Source organism: Strigops habroptila, chromosome 20, assembly GCF_004027225.2.
Source record: "Strigops habroptila isolate Jane chromosome 20, bStrHab1.2.pri, whole genome shotgun sequence".
Lineage (NCBI taxonomy): Eukaryota > Metazoa > Chordata > Aves > Psittaciformes > Psittacidae > Strigops > Strigops habroptila.
This window is the reverse complement of record NC_044296.2, coordinates 4,068,669-4,090,623: the sequence shown is the minus strand read 5'-3', so window position 1 is coordinate 4,090,623 and position 21,955 is coordinate 4,068,669. Positions and strand designations below refer to the sequence as shown.

General features: G+C 42.6%; 1 protein-coding gene across 6 annotated transcripts in view; it reads right to left on the bottom strand.

Annotated features, from left to right (window-relative positions):
- The window catches only part of CPAMD8 (C3 and PZP like alpha-2-macroglobulin domain containing 8), a 48,933-nt gene extending 34,081 nt beyond the window's left edge, over positions 1 to 14,852 (bottom strand). For 2 of the 6 annotated variants that reach the window (XM_030509646.1, XM_030509647.1), the window contains exons 1-17: positions 13,947 to 14,258; positions 12,382 to 12,533; positions 11,473 to 11,495; positions 10,239 to 10,404; positions 10,048 to 10,100; positions 9,561 to 9,578; positions 8,548 to 8,602; positions 8,304 to 8,417; positions 7,403 to 7,487; positions 7,088 to 7,196; positions 6,627 to 6,854; positions 6,288 to 6,458; positions 5,785 to 5,913; positions 3,387 to 3,576; positions 2,526 to 2,698; positions 2,267 to 2,416; positions 1,992 to 2,153 (exon numbers count right to left, since the gene is read on the bottom strand). In XM_030509646.1, coding sequence (XP_030365506.1) covers positions 1,992 to 2,153; positions 2,267 to 2,416; positions 2,526 to 2,698; positions 3,387 to 3,576; positions 5,785 to 5,913; positions 6,288 to 6,458; positions 6,627 to 6,854; positions 7,088 to 7,196; positions 7,403 to 7,487; positions 8,304 to 8,417; positions 8,548 to 8,602; positions 9,561 to 9,578; positions 10,048 to 10,100; positions 10,239 to 10,404; positions 11,473 to 11,495; positions 12,382 to 12,533; positions 13,947 to 13,948 — 1,980 coding nt within the window. In that variant the 5' untranslated portion in view covers positions 13,949 to 14,258. Of the gene's footprint in view, positions 1 to 1,991; positions 2,154 to 2,266; positions 2,417 to 2,525; positions 2,699 to 3,386; positions 3,577 to 5,784; positions 5,914 to 6,287; positions 6,459 to 6,626; positions 6,855 to 7,087; positions 7,197 to 7,402; positions 7,488 to 8,303; positions 8,418 to 8,547; positions 8,603 to 9,105; positions 9,184 to 9,560; positions 9,579 to 10,047; positions 10,101 to 10,238; positions 10,405 to 11,472; positions 11,496 to 12,381; positions 12,534 to 13,946; positions 14,293 to 14,769 lie in introns of those variants that run through there. The other 4 variants (XR_003994771.1, XM_030509645.1, XM_030509648.1 and 1 more) reach the window with 4 other exon arrangements.
- Between the last annotated feature and the right edge of the window lie 7,103 nt (positions 14,853 to 21,955).

Here is a 21,955-nt window from a genome sequence, read left to right as displayed (position 1 = left end):
TTAAAACGTACTCCAATAAAAACTTTCTGGATGAGAATCCCCCAACCCTGTGCCAACATTTCCAGGGTAAATTTCAATTGAAACTTGAAGATTTTTTTTTTTAAACTTAATATAAAAATGTTTGTTAATGTGAAAATATGTAGACACTTCATAGGCAGAAGCTTTATGAGAAAGCTCTTTTTTGCTTGGAAAATGCATTTAAACAAATATCTAACATTTCTGGGCATGTGTAACTGCCAGGCAGTTACAGGTGAAAAATTATTACACATATTTTTCCCCTAGAACATTACATTACAGCTTTTTACCCTTCTTAAAAGCTTCCAGTGTGTTCTGCTGCAGTTAGCAGGCAGCTCTCACATCAGACATCACCAGTCCTGCGCTCCCAGGAATGCCAAGCAAAATGGAAACTGTCCACACAGCTTCACAGGAAAACTACAGAATTCCTAAGCAAGCTGTCTGCCAGCTCTGTCCCCTAAATGCACTTATTCATAAGAGACAGCAGTTCCCAGATACCAAAGGCAGCATGAGCTTTGTTCTCTTTACATACACATCCAATTATTACAAATCAGGTGTAGAGCAATGCAGACGTACCAGCTAGTAACAGATGTACAGAACAGGTTTATGCCTCTCAGTAAGGAAAAACCAACCCATCAGAACAAAACCCCAACAGATGACAGGGAGAGAAGCAGCACTGACTGAAGCAGTGGACAGTTGGAGGTTTAGTTTACAATTAAAACGTTGAGGCATTGGGAGAATATGCGGAAGTCTGGGGGGTTTAAGGCGACATAATAGAACAATTCAGCTGAAATTGCAGAAAGGACAAAGATCAAAGAGGCAAAGGATCTGAAGGAAGCCAGGATCACTGTTTTTATCAGCAGTTATGTGGATTTACAAATGGAAGGAACACAAAATCTTAGACCTGTGACACTGGTTCTCTAGGCCAGTCTATCTTTTAAGAGCGGCAAGTAGTAGAAGCCTATGTAAAGAATATAAAACATATATAGCGAGCCTTCCACATGGCATGGCCTTACAGTTTCAGGCAATCAGGGAACAGACATTACATGCTACAGCCATGCAGAAGGCAAAGAGCTGGGGTGGCAGCAGAGTCTGAAAGGGTGGATGGACTCGACTGTGCAACTGTAGGGAGGCAAGAAGGAGGCCAACAAGCAGAACTCTTCAAATACATCAGGTAACAATCATTTCAATCAAAAGGAAAGCAAGAAGCTAATGGAAACAGAGCATGTCTTTTAAAACCTACAGATGACCTAACTGGTTTTAGCTTAAAGGACTGCATTGTTAGGATCCAAAGCAATGAAGAAATGAATTAGTGCATGTGTATATTAAAAAGAAAAAAAAGAGAACTAACTTGTTTTAAATGCTCAACTTGGAAGTTGATGCAAATACACAGCACGGATTAAAGGAAATAAGAGGTTTAAAATCTGGTCAAGTATTGAAAGACACCAAACAAACATAATTACTTAAATACCTGGCATTTAAGTAGTAACCTAATCAAGGATACAAAGAAAACATGATTGATCTTTCACACAGATGGCCTCAGAAGCTGGCAGAACTAGGGCAGGAAAGAAGTTTAAAGGATTTCCAAAGGATAGTCTAAAAGTGAAAAGGCTGTAAGGAAAGACTCATGTTCCACCTTCCTCCCCTGTCAAGGTAATTGCAGGAGAGATCTGTAAGCTCACCCGTGACCGGAGGAACCCTCTGGTAACCTGGCTGGTTCTCCAGAGCATCAGCATGAATTCCTTCCCCCAACAGGATATGTGGCCCTCTCATCAACTTGGCCAAAATCAAACACATTTCTCCAATAGCTTTGCTGGAACAGCGTACTCTGTTCTCAGAAATTACTTTTCAGCCTCCCCCCCAAAGAAACAGCTCAGATGTGGGAAAAAAAGAATGGCCTATGGAGCTGAAAATTATCCTGCAAACATAAAAGTAAAGACGACACTCCATAGAGAAGTGAGGCTGATTCTTCCTACTGTGAACGCGAAGCGAGCATCCTTGGTGATGTCCCAGTGCCAGGGAAAGACAGAAGATCTACGGCGTCTACGGGAGGACATGCCTGGCCACCAGAAGTGCCCTTCTTCCTTTGGAGCTCCAAAAGCATCAGATACATCATACTCTGCAAGCTCTTGAAAAACCTGCAGGGAAAGGGAAGAGACTGCTGTCCTTAGGTATGAAGGCTACCTGCTAAAGGTGAAATGCAGGTAGCAGTAGTGAGAAAAAGATACCAGTGCCTTAAGTTTCCTTTTACCTGACTGGCTGTCAGCTGAAAACCTGTCTTCAGCAAGTAGACACTCTTATCCACAGTGGCAATGCAGACACAGCTTGACTTTGCAGCTCTGACCTTGATGTTCACAACATCACCAGGTCTGGTCTCATTTGCTGAGAGCACCACCGCAACCTAGGAATTGAACATTAAATCCCATTCTCTCGACTCAGAATCAGCAGATAAAACTACAAAGAGTAACAAGATGCCAGCCCTTCCTCTCCACTAGCTATAGTGCCAATACCTGATTTTCAAAGGAGGACTTCACTGTGAACTGCAGGCTGTCTGTGACCCCTTCTCCATTCTCCCTGACGTAATACACCAGGAGACGGCCCAAGGGAGCCATGCTGGGAACTACTGAGAACCGGAGGAATGTCCTGCAGACCTCAGCCTCTGCTGCAGGGACACTGGGAGGTGCTAACGAAGATAAATTGGAAAAAGGACAGTTTTAGTAATCAAAATCACTTTCTTCCTGTCCCATCCAAACGCTGTGAGGCACAGAACTCTCCATCCAGGACTTGCATCCTTCCCGTGCTCCTGTCGCACACATTCTTCTTGAACTCAGAATCTTTTCCCTTTTGATTTTGGGAAAGCTGATAGGCAATTAGCAGCCATGGCATAATGAGCAGTATGGAGAAGGTGGAGCAACTACCCAATGTTTTTCCTAGTATAAAATCAAGGAAAAATACAATTAGGTATTTAAATATTTAAAATAAATCAAAAGGATCCCTATTGCTGCAGAACGCTGCCGAGAGAAGTGCAGAGGTGTTATGAGGATAGAGAGACTCTTCCTTTGGTAGCTGTTGCATGCCTCTTTCCCAAGCATACCATTCTTTATCCTCCTGAATCCTTCCCTGAATTCACCAGATTTGTATTTTCTATTCTTCTTTATACAAACCAGGAGCCCACACTTCATTCCCTCTTGGAGAAATAAATCTTTTTTTCTATATGAGTAGGTGTACAATGAATACCACTATTTTTCCTGCACAAAATTATTCCATGCCCTTTAAGGAGCACAAATTCAAACAAGAGGATATTTAGGTTTGTGGAAAGCTTGTTTTCCCCTGAAGATAAAGGGTGAGTTTGCATTTCTGATGCTAGCTACCTGTTCCTGGGAGGCGTGTGACATCAATGTTCTTCTCAAAGGGAAAGGTGGCTCTTTTGCTCCTCTGCTGGGTGATGTTGCTGGGCTGCAGTCCTGAAAGGACAATGTTGCCTCGCGATGCCACTTCATAATGTAGAGTGAAATTGCAAGGACATGTGGACTTCACTGCAATCCAAGCCTCCTCTCCTACCTGCACCCAGAGACAAAAAAGCAAAAGATCTGGTCTCTTAAATGTATGCTTTTTATTTATAAAGCACAGAAATCTCTTTGGGTTTCAGTCCACAAGAGATGTGACCTTTCTCCTAAGGAATGTTTGCACTGAAAAGTATAGTACATTAGCACTGTTTTCATGGACTTTCTTCACAATAAAAAGGGGCCTGTGTTGAGCTCTTCGCTCCCTGTAAATCTAACAGGAGAATGGGCTGGGGGTTGTATGCATTAATGAAACAATAAAGGAATCTCTGGAATCCTGAAAGTTAAGCCTTTTGGCACAGAGCAGCTGTCAGAATTGGTTGAATTTTAGACACCCCTTCAGTAGTCCAGCCCTAAAATGAAAGAGCTGGCTTGGGGGTGGGAAGGGATGTGCCCCCACAGTTTAACTGAGATTATACATGGTGATTACTTTCATATGGCAAGTACTAATTCAAACATAAGCAATATGGTATGAAGTTCCTGGGAGCAGATCTGAGGGAAAATGCTTTCAAATTACACAAGTCTGAATATTAATTTGCAAGTCTGGCACTCAAGGAGCTGTCAAACAAATAAACAAGACAAGAGCTTCTTTTTTCTGGGCAAACTCCTCTGATGCCTGCAACAGGCTCCAGAGCAGCACTGACTTCCTGCACTTCTTGTGCACTGAAGGCCTACACTCAGAGGTACTCACTAGGTACTGAATACCCTGGCCACAAAATGACCCAAATACTGCCAATGCCAACAGAACAGACAACAGTGCTCAGTCACAGGCTTAGGACTGGGTCATGTCTGGCTCTCTGTGGAGCCACCAACTTTTCTTCTTGCTTCTGGGATACAAGGAGCAGCTAATGCTGTATTAAGTGGGACTTCCACACCTGATCCTCCTGCCATTTAAAGCATAGCAATGCCCAGCCAGGACTGTTAAGGCTAAATAGCAAAGTTAAATCCCAACGAAATCTTTTGAAAAATCTCTTTTTTTTTTCCAGCACTAACAGTGTTATCTTTCCAGAATGTACTTCTGGCACAAACCAAAATGGCAAGGACTTGAATACAAGGAGCTGCTAACGGGTTAAATACAGTGAGAATGCCACAGAGTCCAAGAAGTGCCTCGTGACATTAAATATTTGAAGTATTAAGAATTCCCCAGTGCAAATGATGAAACAATTCATTTAAAAAAAAAAAAAAATGAATGTAGCTAATTGGAACACCCAGTAAGAGCTGGCAAAGCAGGGAAACAGTTCCCACATCAGCTGGTCATCCACCCCCTAGCTTTCCCACAGAAGAATTAGTTCTAATCAGGTTATAATAAGAACAAGGTGTTCAGATTAGCAGGGTATAATCCCCTTTCCATACCTCAGGAAACTTGTAAAAGATTAATTGGCCATTAAACTTCCATGAAGTGCAATGATAAAAGAAATGTTCTTATTTGGATACAAAGAGTCTGAAACCAACCTATGGACCTGCTGATAACAGGAATCTATGTGTATATTGCCAAACCCCACTTTTTTAGCCCCACAAAGCAATATGCAGACCCTCTGAGCATCTTCTTGGGTACAGAACAAATCCTAAACAACTCAGTAAAACAATATGCAACAGGAATCATGGTTAAATCAGATCTCTCCTTTAGGAGAGATCACAACAACTTTCATATGGAAGAACTGCATTTTAGAGAAGCTCCTACAAGAGAAGACAAGATAACTACATTCATAGTTTCATGACTGGAAGACTAAATAGATCCAGTTGAGATTTAAACTGGAAGTTCTAGTGAGACTCCATAGCCCTAATTTGGATCTTTAGTAATCAAGCTACTCTCACCAACATCACTTCCGATCTTCCCACATTTGTTGACTTGAACTAAAGCACATCATTTTCACCCAACAGTTTGTATGTGAACTTGGAGGAGCACAGAACATACATGGAAATAGGGAAATCTTTTCAGTGCCTACATCCACCCTCTCTCCCCTGTCCCCACAACACAAAGGAGAATGAGATGCTGAGCAAAGTATCAAAAGGTCCTTTGCTTAGCACTGTGTGCAGCCCACATTAAACAGTTATTTGGTGGCTGAAGTGCAGCTACTTCAACCTTTGTACTGGAAACAACAGTCCAGGATCCCAGAAACAGAAGTGGCTAGAAATTTAACTAGAACAAAGTACTTTAAGCCAAGAAATGCAGTTGTTGCTATGATGGAGTATGATGCCAACGTACCTGGAAAGGTTTATCTGGCGCCTGGAGCTGGATGTGACACTTGCTGGGCGAGTACCAGCTACTGATGGACAAGTAGTTTGGCAGATATTGATCCCCAGATGGTTTTCCATCAATCGCTGTCACTTTGGTCTTAACAAAAGTTACATCTGAATGTTATGCATGTATAGAAAGCCTGATTTGTACTCTCTTCTTACACTGTGTCCCCACCTCCCATTTTATACTTTCCAGCTGTTATCTCTTGTCATCTTTTCATAGCAACAGTATGCCAAATATTGGACCCTCATTACTATGTTAAGCTGTATTTGGAGAAGCATCTTTTCATGAAGGTCATCAACCTCAGTTCTATTGGCAGCAAGAAACAAAGCAAGTGTTTGCTGCATTTAAATCAAGAAGTTGAAGCTAAAAGGCACCGATTTCTGTTTGTAGCACTGATTTATAAAGTGCAGGTTTGACAAGATTAGTTACATTAAAGCCCAATAATCCTATAAAGAGCTTTCACCCACCTCCAGCCAAACATATTGGGCAGCTGTAGGGATGGAGGGGATTTCAAACTCCACCAGGCCATTTCTTGATACCAGTTCACTTGTATAAACGTTGTCCTTTGGTGTGAGTTCAGCTTTAATTCGGATAGTGATTCTGTCAGCTGGACTTCCATCAGGGTAAGTAACTTCTACCTACACAGTGTTTCATTTATAGAACAACAGGTTTTACATTATGGGCAATCCCAGTCAATGACACAAACAGCAGGTAGAAAACACACCAGAACATGGCATAACATCCTGGGATCAAGTCAGTATAACCTTCCATCAGCCACATGTCAGCATCTCTACTTTTAATCTTACCTTTCCTTTGTAAGGCAGTCCAGGTTTGAACTGTTTTCTAGTATCTTTGGAGTACTTGATATCAATCAGCTGTTTCTGGACAGGCGTTGAGTCATCAAATGTAACCTGCTTGCTCCCATCAGAGCTGATCACTGTGGCCCAGATGTTGACTGTGCCTCGGAAATGCTCTGGAACATCAGCTGGCATCATGTCTTTTACACACATATCGAAGACAGCAGAGCCATCAATCTGCAAAATGGGTTGGAAGGGAAATGTAAGTTTGCATTCACTTTCAAAAGGGGTCTAGAAGCCAAATCTAAAGTGTAGGCACATAAAAAATATGTAATTGGTCCAGCATAATGAAAATATTTATTGCATTTATCATTTTTGGATCTCCCACCAGTAACATCAGAGCTGTGGTATTCATGTCAAAGGGTACAAATCAGCCATTTCATCACAGCTGCCTCAATGGTCTCACTCACCTGGGTGGTCTTGAGGACAGGGTGTCCCACCTCATGCCTGTAGTACCCTACACCATTTATTGTCATGTTGATAATTAACTTTCCTGTCACTGGTTTTCCAAACGTGTATCTGAAATGGAAAGAAGATAATTCATAACTGCCTGCTGCTTCCTGTATTCCTGAGTCTATCAAGGCTGCTACTACGTGAGCTGCACAGCTAGAAAACCATGATGAGAAATCATCTGAAAAGCCTGCAGCAGATGAGATCCAAGCTCCATGGCTGCACCATCCTATGGCTGCACCATAATTCGTAGGAAGGAATCTCCCCTGTCCTACCTGGCATGGACAGTTCCTTTTTCACACAGTGAAAGGTCACGAATGTAGCGAGGGGGGTCAATCAGCAACTCAAACTTTGGTAACACTATAATGAAAAGAAATACAACAGAATCTTTTCAAGATCTTATTGTCCAGATTATAGCAAAAGCACTGGCAAGATCCCTGATGATGGTGGGATGAGTGCAGTGTAGCTAACATGAGACAGGACAGCACTCAGAAGAGAATTGAAGCTACAAAAGTAGCAAACCAAGACTATCTCAGCAAGACACCCTTAGCAAAACACCTTAGATTTTTACGTCAGAGGGATTTTTACTTCAGCCAGGATTTGAGCCCAAACTTCTTCTCTTAGATACACAGTAAAGAGGACAACTCGCTATGACTCCTTCATGATGTGCTGGGAATAGATCCGAGATATTAGCAGTTGTCAGTGGCAGTAAACAGGCTCGTGTGACCAGGTCAGATGTCCTAGCTGGTGTGCTGGGTGTAACAATGCCCACCTTGCATCAAACAGAGGAACTCTGAGACTGAAAATGGGAGTAGAAAAAAGGAATTTCTAATTCCAAGGAGGGCTCTGGGAAAGGAAGGAGAGCACTGACAGACTGAAAGCATCTTCAAGAGTTTTCCAAAGCAAAATAAATGGTGCAATTTGACACTTCAAGTCTTTGACTTTATGGAGGACAGGAATAAAGAGCCTGGTTAAGTTGTAAGTGTCTATATCCCTGAAGTATCTGTATCCCTATAACCCAAGTATTTATATCCCTACACCCCTAGCCTCTAAAGAATTCTTCCTCATGACCCTCTAAATGTCATGGTGTTTCATCTCAGGTAAAAACATTTCATAATGCTTTGTTTTTCCCAATGCACTTGGATTACGGACAAAGTTGATTTGGATACAACTCACCATATTTCTGAACTTCAAAGGATTTGTTGTATGTGTGTCCCTGCATTTCAGCAAAGATGAGCCATTCACCAAACACTGGCTGATCAGACAGAGGAAAAGTCATATTTACAATACCTGAAAAGGGAAACAACATTCTGTGAACTCTGTGTCACTCATCAGCCCTTGTCAAGGCTACTGAACACAACTCAGCAGGAGCAAAGGCAAATAACAATACACTGAGAAAAAAAAACCATCTGAAACTTACCACAACAAAATGGCTTCAAATTACTCCACTCTATCATACGAGACCCCCGAGGATCCTGCAGAGTGGTTTAGGAATGAGAAACATCACAGTGAAAATGAATATCACCAATACATTTAACTCAGTTTGCAACAAAGAATATATACACTTCATTAACAGCTCACACGTAACTAATGTCTGTCAAAAACTTCTCTGAAGATACTTTACCAGGGATACTTGCTGTCTAAAATTCAGTACTCATTTAGACCCTGCTTCTATAACCAATGCACACAGTAAACACTGTCAAGTGGCAGATCTTCCACCTATCTTAAGATACCTATTTCGCAGGGAAGGAACCAGCCTCTGAAGACTCTTTCTGCTCGTATAAGGAGCTGTATAACTAACAAGGCAGTATTTAGATGACAAAGTCAGATGAAGTTAATCCCATTGGTTTTGTCAGCATTATATCTGTGACTAAATGCAAACAAGAGAAGAGGGTGAGTTCTTCTGCTTGCTGACAGCTAAGGAAAACACATGGGAAAAAAAATAAAAGACTAGACACAGAAGGAACCTCTCATTCACCTCTTAAGGAAGAAGACAGGAGCACCCTTTCCTTGCCATGAATTTCTATTGTCCACTATCATAATGTTTGGGTGCAGAGATGAGATTGGCCCTGCTATATCAGCCCAGCCAGATGAAGGATAGGAGTGTGTCTGCATTGGAAAGAAGGGAGAAATTGAGTGGGACTGTTATATTTATAAACCCCAGTGAATCTAGCCAATTCTTCTCAGTCTGAAAAATGGGAATGAATTGTTGAAACTGAAGTAGAAAACAAGTATATTTGTTGGTGATAACAAAAAAGCAGGACACAAAGATCAGTTAAAGACATAGGGATAGAGATAATTGCATAGGTTACAGTTGGGAATGGACATAATGGAGTTGAAAAGGTGCAGATGCATGACTTGTTCCTCTTATGGCTACAAGAATCTTGTGCCTCCACAGGATACGTGCTACATGACTGGCAGATAGATACTCACCACCACATAAGCTTCAATCTGAAAGAAAGAAAAGGAATAAAAGGCTTTATGAAACAAAGCTACTTTTCTGCTTCTTGTGCTGAAGTGCTGAGTCAACACAAGCAAGATATGATGCACAGAGGGACGAAGTTTAAACATCTCCTCTTTGGTAAGAGTAGCTGAGAAACATACACTTCATTCACCCATCTAACTGGAAAAGTCATACTTTGTGTATCTGTGCATTACCTAAATAGAGTGAAGCCTCTGAGAAAAGTCTTCTAACTGTTTTGGCATAGTTACATCATATTTGCTAGCACTACAAAAGTGCGTATTCTCCTTTAACAATAATGTCACCAAACGAAATAAACTTCAATGGTAAATCAGAAGATATGGCTAAATAGCTTAAAAAATCCAATTATATTTTTGCATTAATGTAGATTAGAATAAAATACAGATTGCCAAATATTGCACCACATTTTACAGTGTGAAAGAAAAGAGTTTTCTTTACCCTGTCATTGACTGGTCTCAAGTCAGAATTCACCATAAAGAGGTTTATCAACACTAGAAAAAGAAAAGAAGAAATGTATTAGTCATCACAAGTGACAATGGACAGAGTACCTCATCCTAGAATTTATCCCTGAAAAGGGTTTTGCTTGTAAGCAGTCCTAGCACCTGGCAGGTTCTCCACGGTCACTTTACCTTTCTGCTTGGGTTTATAGACAGGTTTATCAGTCTGGATGAACACTGACGAGCCTTTGCTATCGATGGTTACTGTGGTGTAGTTGTGAAAAATGTAGCCTTCCTCTGCTAGATGCCGGTTGCCCCAGACTTTCAGATGTGCCTGTCCACGGAGTCCTGAAGGCACCTACAAAACAGACCACGAGGTGAGGAAGACATAGAAAAGCCTCTCAACTTTCTGAGGAATATAACTGGCACTGAAGTGAGCAAGGAGCAGCCACCTGCTGCATTTCAGTGTAACTATGTGCTAGTCATAAAAAGAAAATGAAGAACATACTAGAACTTTTACAATGTATAAACTTCAAAGGAGGGAAAGTCATGCTAAAAACATGGCAGGAAATTCTCTTCTCCCCTTTCTTTAGCACTCAAGCAAAGTGAGATTTAATCTACACGTGCAGCTTCTACTAAAGAAGGTGTGTTACATGGGGAAATCAACCGTGCTACAGAAGACACGGCTCTGTTGATAGAGGAAAAAAAACCACCCCCCCAAAAAAACCCCCAAAACCAGATACAAAAACCCCCCAAACCAAACAGGCACATTTTCAACCAGCTGCTCAGAGAAATAAACGACTTTTAAAATTATGTTAGATTGAAAATTATGAAGTAAAATATCTGACAATATTATAAATATTGTAATAGGTCCGAATTTGAGAGTGAAAAAAAACCCCAACCAAATCAGCAATGAGACTGCAGACTTTATTCAACAGCGAGTTACAGGCTTTGGATAAAGAAATCTCTAGCATTTGGTGTAACTGCTGATGTTTCCTATCACACAGGTCTATATTACACCTTCTCAAAAAGAAAGGAAGAGATACTTATGAGTTTGTATATTAGCACAGTAAAGGGTGAGGAAATATCAGACTCTTTCTAGATCCTAATTCCCAGGCACAGTCTAACTACTGGCAGGATAGAACAGCCATATAGTAATTACAGGAAAGGAAAAGAAAACTCCAGGGTACACCACCAAGGCAAAGGAGATCCTATCAGTCACGACAGACCATCACCCAGATTTCCAGAATTCTGGAAATCAAACACTTTAATTTACTTACAGACCAATAACATGCATGATGCAGCAGTGAAAGCATCTCTGCTGTGCTGCAGTAACACAATAGAACTGTTCCCTGTTCCACTGCTGTGGTTGAAGGTAAGTCCCTTATGTTTTCACCAAAACCATCTTAAAATAATTGACACTCACCTTCAGTTTAATTGTTCCTTTATCTAAAATGAGAGAAAGAGAGCACGTTATTCTTCTCAGGCTAAGGTACTAACATTTTACATTTGCAGTCGAAGGACCTGACTTCTTTTGGGACTTGAATAATTCTCCAAACAAACGCTCATAGAATCTATTTTGATTGCTGGATACAACCATACCTAAGATTTCTCTTTAGCATATGTCGTCCACATGTGGCAGCATCACTCCCTTTGAATTACTTAGCAATTGTCAGCCAATTTCAAAGACAACAAGAGGAGGATAAAACCAGAGACAATCTGTTCCAAGAAAGGAAATGGCTTTTGTGTAACTCCCCCTTTTTACATATAGAGGGGTTAAAACATGATGGTTAAAGAGCCTGATTGCCCAAGTCTTGCCTACTTTACAGCTTACACCAGTACTAGCACTGGTAGAACAGCACTACTGGACTTCATTTGCACCAAATTCATTCAGTATTCAGCAATACTCAGACCTGAAGATACAGAAATTGCACTTCCAGCACTCATTTTAAAAGAAGGGTAGAAAAGAATGATGATGTTGTAGATTTTGTATCTTTCTTTAAAGTCAACTTATCTTATACTTTATACAGCTCCTCAGTGTCAGGCATTCAGGTTTCAAAAGGAAAGATATAAATTATGAAACTCTTGAATATCAATTATCCAGGGTCTCTGTGCGTCTTAGTGTTCCAAAACTATCAGCCTTGGATGTTTGAGATCACATACATCAAAACCCCATCACCACAATCAACTGAGAACATTTAGTAGCAGCCAGTGAATCAAACAGTAATTTGTTTCCAGTTCTGCTATCACCTAAAGCAATTCTCTAAGAGAGATTTGCTTCCACAACACCTCAACTTTGAAACTAATTCTCAAGCTCAGAATTACATGAACTTACCCAGAACTGTTCCGTGGCCTCGCGACACAGTTTCTCCTTTGACTACTAACTGAATCTGGACTGTTGTCTCCTTGACAGAGTTAAAGATGGTTACACTTATAGCTTCCTCAACACCAGAGCGGAAAACAGAAGGTGCCGCGATCAGATAGCCCCTGAGGAGCAGAATTGGAAGTGGATGGTCAAGAAGAGCAACAAGAGTGTGATCTTTATTTATAAGCCACTTTATGTATAGCAAAAGGAAAAGAATATTCTGTAACAGATTTGCCCCTGTAGGGTCAATGCTTGCAACGATCAGCAGTCTAGGCCAGTATCTAACAGGCATAATACGAACACAGAATGCACATAGAAATGAACAGAGCCTAAGTGGTTTACAAATGCTTAGTATTTAAATAAAGGAGTAATATTGATCTTTATTGCATACATATTATAAATAAATTTATATATTATATAGAAATAAACTAAATATACAACTAGCTAATCATAGAAAAACTGAAGGTCATGAAAAGGTAAGGAGGGACCTGAACCTCCAGTAGAATTTTGTAGATAATACTTTGCTTTGAAGCAGTTTAGATACTTCTCACATTTTACCTCAATTAATTTTCATGGCTTCAAGTTGATATACAAAACAAGAATGGACTCTCAGTGCTGATACTCGGCACTTTCCAAACATCAGGCTCACATACGTATGTGCCTCATCTTCCAATCCGCATAGAAGCGGCCCAGAAACTGCAGTTACAAGATTGGGCTCAAATTCTCAGTTTTACTACTATTCTTATTCAAACAATTACATCCTGCCAGTTTACAAACCCTGGCAGAAAGGCATTATTTCAGCAAGCACACACACACAGTTTTAAAGCCACCCCAGACGACCTCCTATATATGCTACAATCCTTGTGTTTCTGAATGGAATCTGCACCATTCCTCCGTGCTGAATGGCACTGCGCCATGAACTTGTCAACTAAAAGCATTACAGCCCCTGAGCTCTTTGATGCGCTGGGCTGGAAGCAACACATTTACATTCTCTTCGTGACACACCTTTCTGGGGTTTTTTCCTACCCAGAAGGATTTCTTTTGAAACAAGGCAATTCCTCAAGTGTCTCTTTAAGCCCGGTTTCTCAGCCCATGCCTTTCTACAGTTCCATGAGCCAGGTTGCTTTAGTTCATGATTAATTATCACTTTGGGATGAGGATGATGGTGTTTTACAGCCCCCCAAGTCATCTTTTACCAAATTCCAAGCCCATGTTTCTCTCTCAGCAGGCCTCATTGCCATGGAGATCCCATTACCCCCAAAGAAAGTTGAGATCCCTGTGGCATTTGAGTTAAATTGCATGGGGTACTTGCAGATTTAAAACCTTATGGTTGCCAGGTTTGAAAATTCGTTAGGACAATAATAAACAACAATAAAGAGTTACTACTTAGCCTGCAAATTCTTGGTAAGACAGGCATAGCTGATCTGGTTGCAGAGGGAGAAGGAGTACCAGCTGCAGCCAGTATGAGCTGATTAGATTCAAACTGTCACACAAGCCCAGCACTAAGGTGCCATATGTGAAGCACATGTACTCACATTGTTCTGAACCGCTGCGACTCCTTCTGAAGTATCACTCTGTTAATACGGTCATTTAAATCACTTACTAAATGGTGTTTGAATGTTCAATGTTTAACTTGGCAATTAAATAGTTAACTTGACAGTGACTGGACAGATCCTTTAAGCACATTTGACTAACAGCTCTGTCAGGTTACGCTAAAACTTGGCAGGACTGGAAATATTTTCTAGTAAGCAAGTGAAAATAAGTTCTCCATGGCACTCTGTTAATGCAGCTATTCATGATGCTGAGGGGCTATAATAAGCTAGGGTTAAAGAACAAAGCAAACCTTAATCAAAGTTAACCTAAACACACTGGAACGAGCGCGGATTCAATTTCTACAAGCCAGAGGACTTGCCCCGCAGTGCAATGTTTCTCCCTGGATGATCTTCCCCACAAGAATGCTCTTCGGGAGCAACCAACGTTACCTTCACCCATCCCAAGCACAACAGCAGCCCCTGCGCAACACCCTGGATTCCTTAAATAATTGTTTGCAGATAAAAGCTTTGCAGCCGCTCGCCGGAGCAGCTACAGGCAGGTATTTCTAAGGAGGCTTGCTGCCTTTTTTTTTTCCCCTTCCCGCTTCCCCCGTGCTATGCACTTTTGCACCGGCGAGTCCAAACGTGCTGCCGGGCTCGGGACCCGCCGCAGCTCGCCCGCCCGACCCCAGCCCCTCCAGGCTTTGTTAAGCGGCCGGCGCAGCCCTCGTCGAGCAAAGGGGTTCACTCACAACACCCTCTCCCCGCCACCCTCCTTGGTGCTGCCGCGGCTGGCGGGGCTCCCGCCGCTCCTCCCGGTACTTACTGCCGCTCCCGGGGCTGCGCTGCGCTCAGGCTGCACAGCGTCAGGAGCACCCGCCAGGCGCAGCCGGGCTCCCGGCGGGGCATGGTGCTCCGAGCCCCGGCGCTCTCCGCGGGCAGGAGGAGCCTTTTGTTCCCGGCGAGCGCAGCCCGAGCTCCCCCGCCGCCCCGCTCCCGGGCTCGGCTCCCCGGTGCCTCTGGCCCCCGCCCCGTCCCCGCCCCCGGGCCGCCTCCTCCTGGCCCCGGTGCCCGCTCGGCTCCGGCCCCGGCTCTTTGTCTGCGGCTCCCCGCCTGCTCCTGACAGCGTGCACCGGCGGAGGGGGCCGGGCCCCGCACCCCTCCGCCTCCAGCCGCCGCTCCGCACCTTTACCATCCTCCCCGCAGCCCCGCCAGCCGGCCCGGGGAGAACACCTGCCCGGGCTCCCCTCTTTCCTCCTCCTCACACCGATGCGGGAGCTTCACTTCCTCAAGGTCCCACCGGCTCGGAGCGGGGCGCAGCAGCCCTGCGGGGTCTGCTCCCGCTAACAGCCTCTGCGCTCCCAGGCACCCCGCCGAGCACTGCCAAAGAGCCACTCTCCAGCCCCTAACTAGTGCCAGGACTGGGACCACTCTGTCCCACTCCATCCACGGGCCCTCATCCACCTATCTCCATGTCGCTGTCCCAGCCCGTGTCTACTACAGGGGCTTGGGACAGGAGGGGGAGCTCGCACTACACCAGCCTGAAGAAGAGGGTGCAGTCGACAAGTAGCGCTTACACAGCCGAGAGAAAAGCCTTTCCAAAGCAACAGCAGAGATTCAAGGTGACACAATAAATGCCCTGTCTCACAGCGATGCATATAGACATCAAGGAATGACTTCTCTGATCCCTGCTGGAGACAACCCAGGTAAGGCAGAAGCCCAGACGTGCTTCAACAGAGCTCAGGACTAAATGAAAAGCCTCATCATAGGTAGTTTGAATCATGCTCCCCACCACACACACCCCAGGCTTCAGGTGAACTACTGGGAAAACAGGAAAAAAGAGGGAAAAAAACACACCTATTTTTTTCCCTTGGTTAGTGCCATTGTTTGAACCTCAATCCATTTCTTCTAAAAACAACTGTTATGGAGCCCAGATTTGTATCCTGAAGTCAACTCCATAGTTTACCAACGGCCTTTTCTTCCAGCTCCTGCCAAGAGAAACAGCAAATCAAGTCGCTAAAGCTGCTAAACTTCTAACATGCTTTTTCTCCCTCTTCAAATTCTTTCCATCACCGTATTTCAGCAATGTCATTCCTAGTGAGCACTCAGAACTCGGTCAGTCCTGAGTGAGGTTTCCCTGACACCTTCAGAGGCTGCTCAGTCCATCACTAGAAGAGCAACAGTTTGTATCTTGTTTGAAACTCACAGTGATTTTAATAGGGCTCCTCTTAAAACCAATAATAAAATCAGCAGCTTGAAATGAGCAGCTTTTTGACACGTTTTAAAGGAATCACCTATTTAAATCACCCACCCTTACATGAACAATCCTCTACTAACACTTGTCTACAGATCCTCTTCTAAGACTTGCCTTAGTCCTCAAGATGAAGGTAGAGAACTGAGGGAGCTTTACTCAGTACAGTAAGAACAGCAGAGTGATGCTCTCCCTACTGAATGAGGAGGGTTTAAAGATTGTTCACCACCTCAGGAAAGGTTCTTTTTATTTCTTTTTAATGGGATTTTTCTAGCTCTAGCTCATCTGTGGGAGGAGTTGCAGAATGTCTTGGAGCAGCTTTCAGCTGTGAGCTGAATCCGTTTTGCTTGCTGGTGTGCTGGGTAAGCACAACTGCTCCACTCTTGCTCACTTCATCGCTCATGTGTCTTCACATGACAAAACAACACTGTGAGAGCTACCAAGGGACTCTCTCGTGTACCCCAAATTGAAGACACATGCAAGAAAGCATGAAGTCAAGAAGAGGCCCTCCTAACGCATCTTTTCTCTCCATCTTTAAAGGAAATAGGATGTTTCCTTTTATCTCCCATTCCTCAGAAATGTAGAATTGTACTCAAATGGTACTACTACTACTCTTGTACTAGGAGTTGTACTAGCTACAATGGTCCCCAATGTAAGCAAGGCAGTGTCTGTAAGAATAGTTAATGCATTTTGCTAGAATATGTTCATTAAATACATGAACCCTGTCCACAAACCCTGCACTAGTTGTCTTTGGGGTGACATCAGTTCAACTGCCATCACACCATTTTTATATGGAATTAACCACAGTGCCCACCATTCCCATTTGTTACGAGCTGGATTTTGCTACAGGTGGTTCACTACAACACGAGTTGTATCTTTCTCCACATTAAATGCAACTCTGGCACAGTTAAGATCAACGTTAACTTGCACCAACACTGCCAAACCTAGGACTCACTTCAAACCCTTTATGACACTCTTAGTAAAATAACTCAGTTTTATACCACAGCTTGGCCTTTGCAACTGAACTGGACATGGAAATAGCTGGAGTGTCTAAATTTAAGAGAGTGGATTCTTCCCTACTGCTGCATTCACCTTCAGTTTATTCAAACTCATTCAAACTCTAGAACCATAGAGATAATTTCCCAAGCACACCAGCCAGGCTTTATGAGAAGCAGCTTATTAAAAAGTGTGTTAAAATGGGAATGTTTTGGTGTTTTAATATCGAGACAAGCCAAAACACGCAAAGATAAAGCAACATCTGGTAATTCCAAATTCTGGTTCAGCTTCATCATATTCTCAGATACATCCATGGAACCCTGTGTGTATGCCTCGGCATTTCCCTATCTGCAAAGCAGCAACACTAATGTTAGGCTCCCTCCTAAGGGGAACACTTAAGAGCACCTTTGAATCCTTTGATTAAAGACAATAAGGAGGCAAAATGAAAATTAAATCCTTCTGCTTTCTCCTGGTACAGCAGCCTATAGCCAACGTACAATACCTCCCCTATTGAAACCATGATACTGATAATAGTCCTGCAGACACCAGGTATGTTTTGGCTGAAATAGCATCATGCTTTGCAAAAAAAGGATTATCTCTACACTTAACCCATACCTCTTTCTAGAGTAGACCCACAAATGGCTCCTTAAGGACTCATGCCTGAGATCTATGGGGCAGGTACCAAAAAAACTCACAACATGCCACTGAACATCCATTCTGCAAAGACCCACATTTTCCCTTGGAAAAGCTCTGGGGATGGAAGCAACAGGATTCAGCAATGAATTGATGAATGCAGCTGAATCCACCTCTCAGGTGAAGCTCCATCATCTCCAGCATAATGCTTGAATCTTTTTGAACACAAACCTGTGTGTTTCTACATTTCAGAAATCAATGATCATCACGTGGAGCAGAACCCTTTTAAGTCATCATTAACTTCTTTTTAAAGGAGAGATTTCCTCCAAATGGAAAATTTTCTATTTGATATTTACTGACTACAAGAACTATCAGGCAATTACAGTCTCTAAAGACTGCAAGCCATCCTCTAATTATGAAAGTATGTGCAATCCTGTAAATAAGGCTGGAATCAGCTTGGTCTGGGGGAAAAAAAAAAGGCTTTAGATAATCATTTCAAACTATTTAGTTACTGAAATGGAATTTTCTGTGCTTGCCAAAATGAATCCTATTCAGTGTGATGCAACAGGTGTTGGAATTCCAGCAGCCGCCTGCAACCCACATCTGGTAAGAGTTAGGAGTTTAAAGTAAGTTCTGCTTATGTATAAAAACTATTCATCAGTCAGATCTTTGGCCCATGTTCACCCACCCACCCTGTGCATAGCTCAGATTTTTATTTCCTTTACAAAACACGTAATTCTGCTCCTCATGAAATTTTAGGAATCTTAAGGCACTTGTCCAGGTTGGAAGTGTGCAGGGGATTGGTATGGCTGTACTGGTGTATCAAAGGTGGTGCACTGCAGTTCATAGAGGAAGGTGTGAATGCATCTACATTGGTTCTGACAAGACCTAATTTACATCCTGACCTCTTGTATGTTCTCATCATTACTCTGCAGAAGAAAGAATTCCCTCCACACATCCCATCTACCTCATACATAAATTATGTGCAATGTTACAATTGTCAGACAGGTGTTTGCCAAACAAAAACTAGAATTAACAGTAAGCACTAAATAATACTCATCCTTGAGTTCTGCCACTCTCAGCTGTACCTCCTTTTGCTCCCCTTCCCTCCACCTCATCCCCCTGCCACCAACTGCAATATTGAAATCAGTAAGGCTACTCACAGGAATCAAGTGGTAGGATCACAGCATTAATAATTAGCCCTTTGAACTGCCTCAGCATGACTACAGTAACTTGTCACACAGATGACCAGACCTGAAGGCACAGAAGGTAATCCTCACTTTGAGAATACATGTGTAAGTTGTGCACAGAAGAAAAGATGCTGCAGTAAAACCAAGGCTGTTCATTTAGTTTTGCATTCAGTCCTGTACACACTAGATTTCAGTAGAAGGTGGGTGAAAAGTAAAAACCAGATAAGTCATCAGCTTTAGGCAAGCCGGAATCATTTGACCCCCCTTCCAAATAGAAAACCATTTGTGTTGGTCATTACATACTGCCAGCAAGAATAAGGTCTTAGTTAATTTTTACAACATTATATTCATGGTAAAAAAACCCACACCCATTTCTTTAACTCCCAGTTTTGTTCTCCCTTTGTGTTCCTGTGACAGCCTCCTTTCTGTTAGCCAAACACAGATATCTAATGTAGAAAGTGATAACTGCAAATCAAGGATCCCATTGGCTTTGCCACATTACTTACTGCAAGCTTACCAGCAACGAGGAAACTACATCAGTCCAGATAGAGAGTGGTAGGAACAAGACTGATCCTGCCTCCCAGGAACACAAGCATCTCTAGAATAAGATTACAAGGAAAGGATAAAGAGCACATTTAAAATAAGAACATAATCTGAGTAGCATATAACAGGAAAATGGGATCAAGAATGAAATTATTAACTAGTTCTGCCAAAAATGCTTATGAATCATCTTTAGAACAGGAGAGACTGATCTTTTGCAGTAGTACAGCATTTTAATTCCTGACAAAATTATTTCTTCCTACGATTTCAGACATTTCTATGGGCAGATGCTGGCTTAGAACAGGAATAGAGCATTGTACTTAACCCAAAGTGGCTGTCATTAAGACATATGCAGCAGATATTAAACCAAGGAATTAAGTTTTGATATGCTACAGGCCATGTCCAAACATGTTATCTATATAAACAAAAAATTTGTTATGTCTTAAGAGGCAAACTGTGTTTGCTTCCCTTACATGTGAAATTTAAGATCTTGAAATAGCAGGAAACTCAATAGGTCTTTGCATATACATTATCACAGAAATGTTTTTAAAAGGAACTGATGGGAGGCATTTGAGACTATTCTGCAAAGCTCATCCTCCAGCCTTGTGCTTGCTTTCCAGACCACACACAAACGCAGAGGAAGGAACAACCTAAACTCATTTCTGTGAGTTGAACAGGAATGCTCACATAATCACTGGAAATGCTCTTAATTGGTGTGGCTCAGTGGTGCATTTCAGAGCAGTTACATCTTCTGCTGCTGTGGAACTCTTTTCATGTCCTGGCAATCACAGTCCAGCCAGCAGTTTGTTTATCATATTCAGTATGAGTTTCCGGATCTCCAACAAAGTGGTATTTACTCCGAGGCAGGGAAGACTGCAGTAATCCAATAAGTTCTCATTAGCCTAAAATGCAGAAACATCTGCTGGGGTCATGAGCTGCTTATTTGCTGTTGATGAGCAAAGAATCAGCTCCATTTGAAGCTAGTGTGAACAAAAGAACTGTATGGTTGGGGGTGGTGGTGAAGAGACAAATGGGCTTCGATTACCTCCTGGGCTTTAGCTCCACTGTAGCACACCATGGGCAAGAGGGATGCTCCCTCACCTTGAGCCCTGCTCACCCTCTCACAGGCTTCAACTCAGCCACTGAGCTGGTGGCCAAAACAGCCAGGCAACATCAGTGTAACCAAAAAGAACATGGCCAGAGCTCCCCAACCCCACCAGAATCCAGACAGGGCAAGCTGTGCAGCGCAAATCTAGTTGAAAATCTTTGCCAATGGCTTTTTAGTCAACTAAGAGATTTTTGCAGTGAGCGAGTACTTACCCTTCTGTGCTCCCACCTTCCCACCCAGGTTCTCAGACCTAACTGGCTCATTTCACAATTTGCTTTCCGTTTTTAGACCTCCACCCTCACCCCAAAACCCCAGCATCTAAGGACACATGAATGTTAAGAATTGGTCAATAAGAACTTCTGGCCTGAAAGATGAATACATCAGTAATAAGTACAGCAGGAATTCACAGAATAAAATTAAATGTACGTTGATAGAAGTTACAGAAGGGAGAACATTATTAATCTAGGTAAGAAAAGGAAAAAAAAAAGATTGATAACCTGAATAAAAAGAGCCTTTAAGTTGTTCAGGATTCCAACCGATATTCAGAGCATGTGACATTGTCAGAAAACAAGTGGAAAATACAAAATAAGTGGTGTCACATCTGTTTAGCTCCTGCTCCAGTGACTCTGCAGTTCTTTGTTGTTGTTTGTACAGTCTTAAATATGAAAGCATCTAATTCTGTGGCTATTTCAAGGTGGAGGAGCCGAAAACACTTCTGTAAAAAGCCAAACCAGAACCACTTAGGAAGAACATTCAGGAAAATCAAGATGGAAAAGTCTTAGTTTAAAATAGTTTAGAATCCTTTCCTGGAGAGGCTGAGCTGTTTTATCTAACATTTGTTTTACCATTTGTACAAAGAATTACCCAAGTGTTCAGTTTAAGGAAAAGAAGGGCCAGAAGGCTCAAATCAGCACCTATGATTCTTCTGTACCAGTGACTGCACGTCCCCAGGCTCTTCATTGTTTTGTACATGCAGTTGGCCTTTAGCTCCAGGACCCCCACTTTGCCTTAGGCTTGTTGCATAGACAACGGCCGCCACCTGCAGCAGCAAGGACGAATTGCTGCCCCAAACATTCATGACCAGAAGAACCTTTCTCCACCACCCTTCTCCAGGGAAGAGAACTAACAGCATTCCACTTGACTTTAGAGTGAAAATTTATACTGCTGCCTGTTGTGGCAGTAACATTTGGGGGGTGTGTGTATATATATTTATCTCATAGAATCCTGGAATGGTTTGGGTTGGAAGGGACCTTAAAGCTCATCCAGCTCCAACCCCCTGCAATGGGCAGGGACA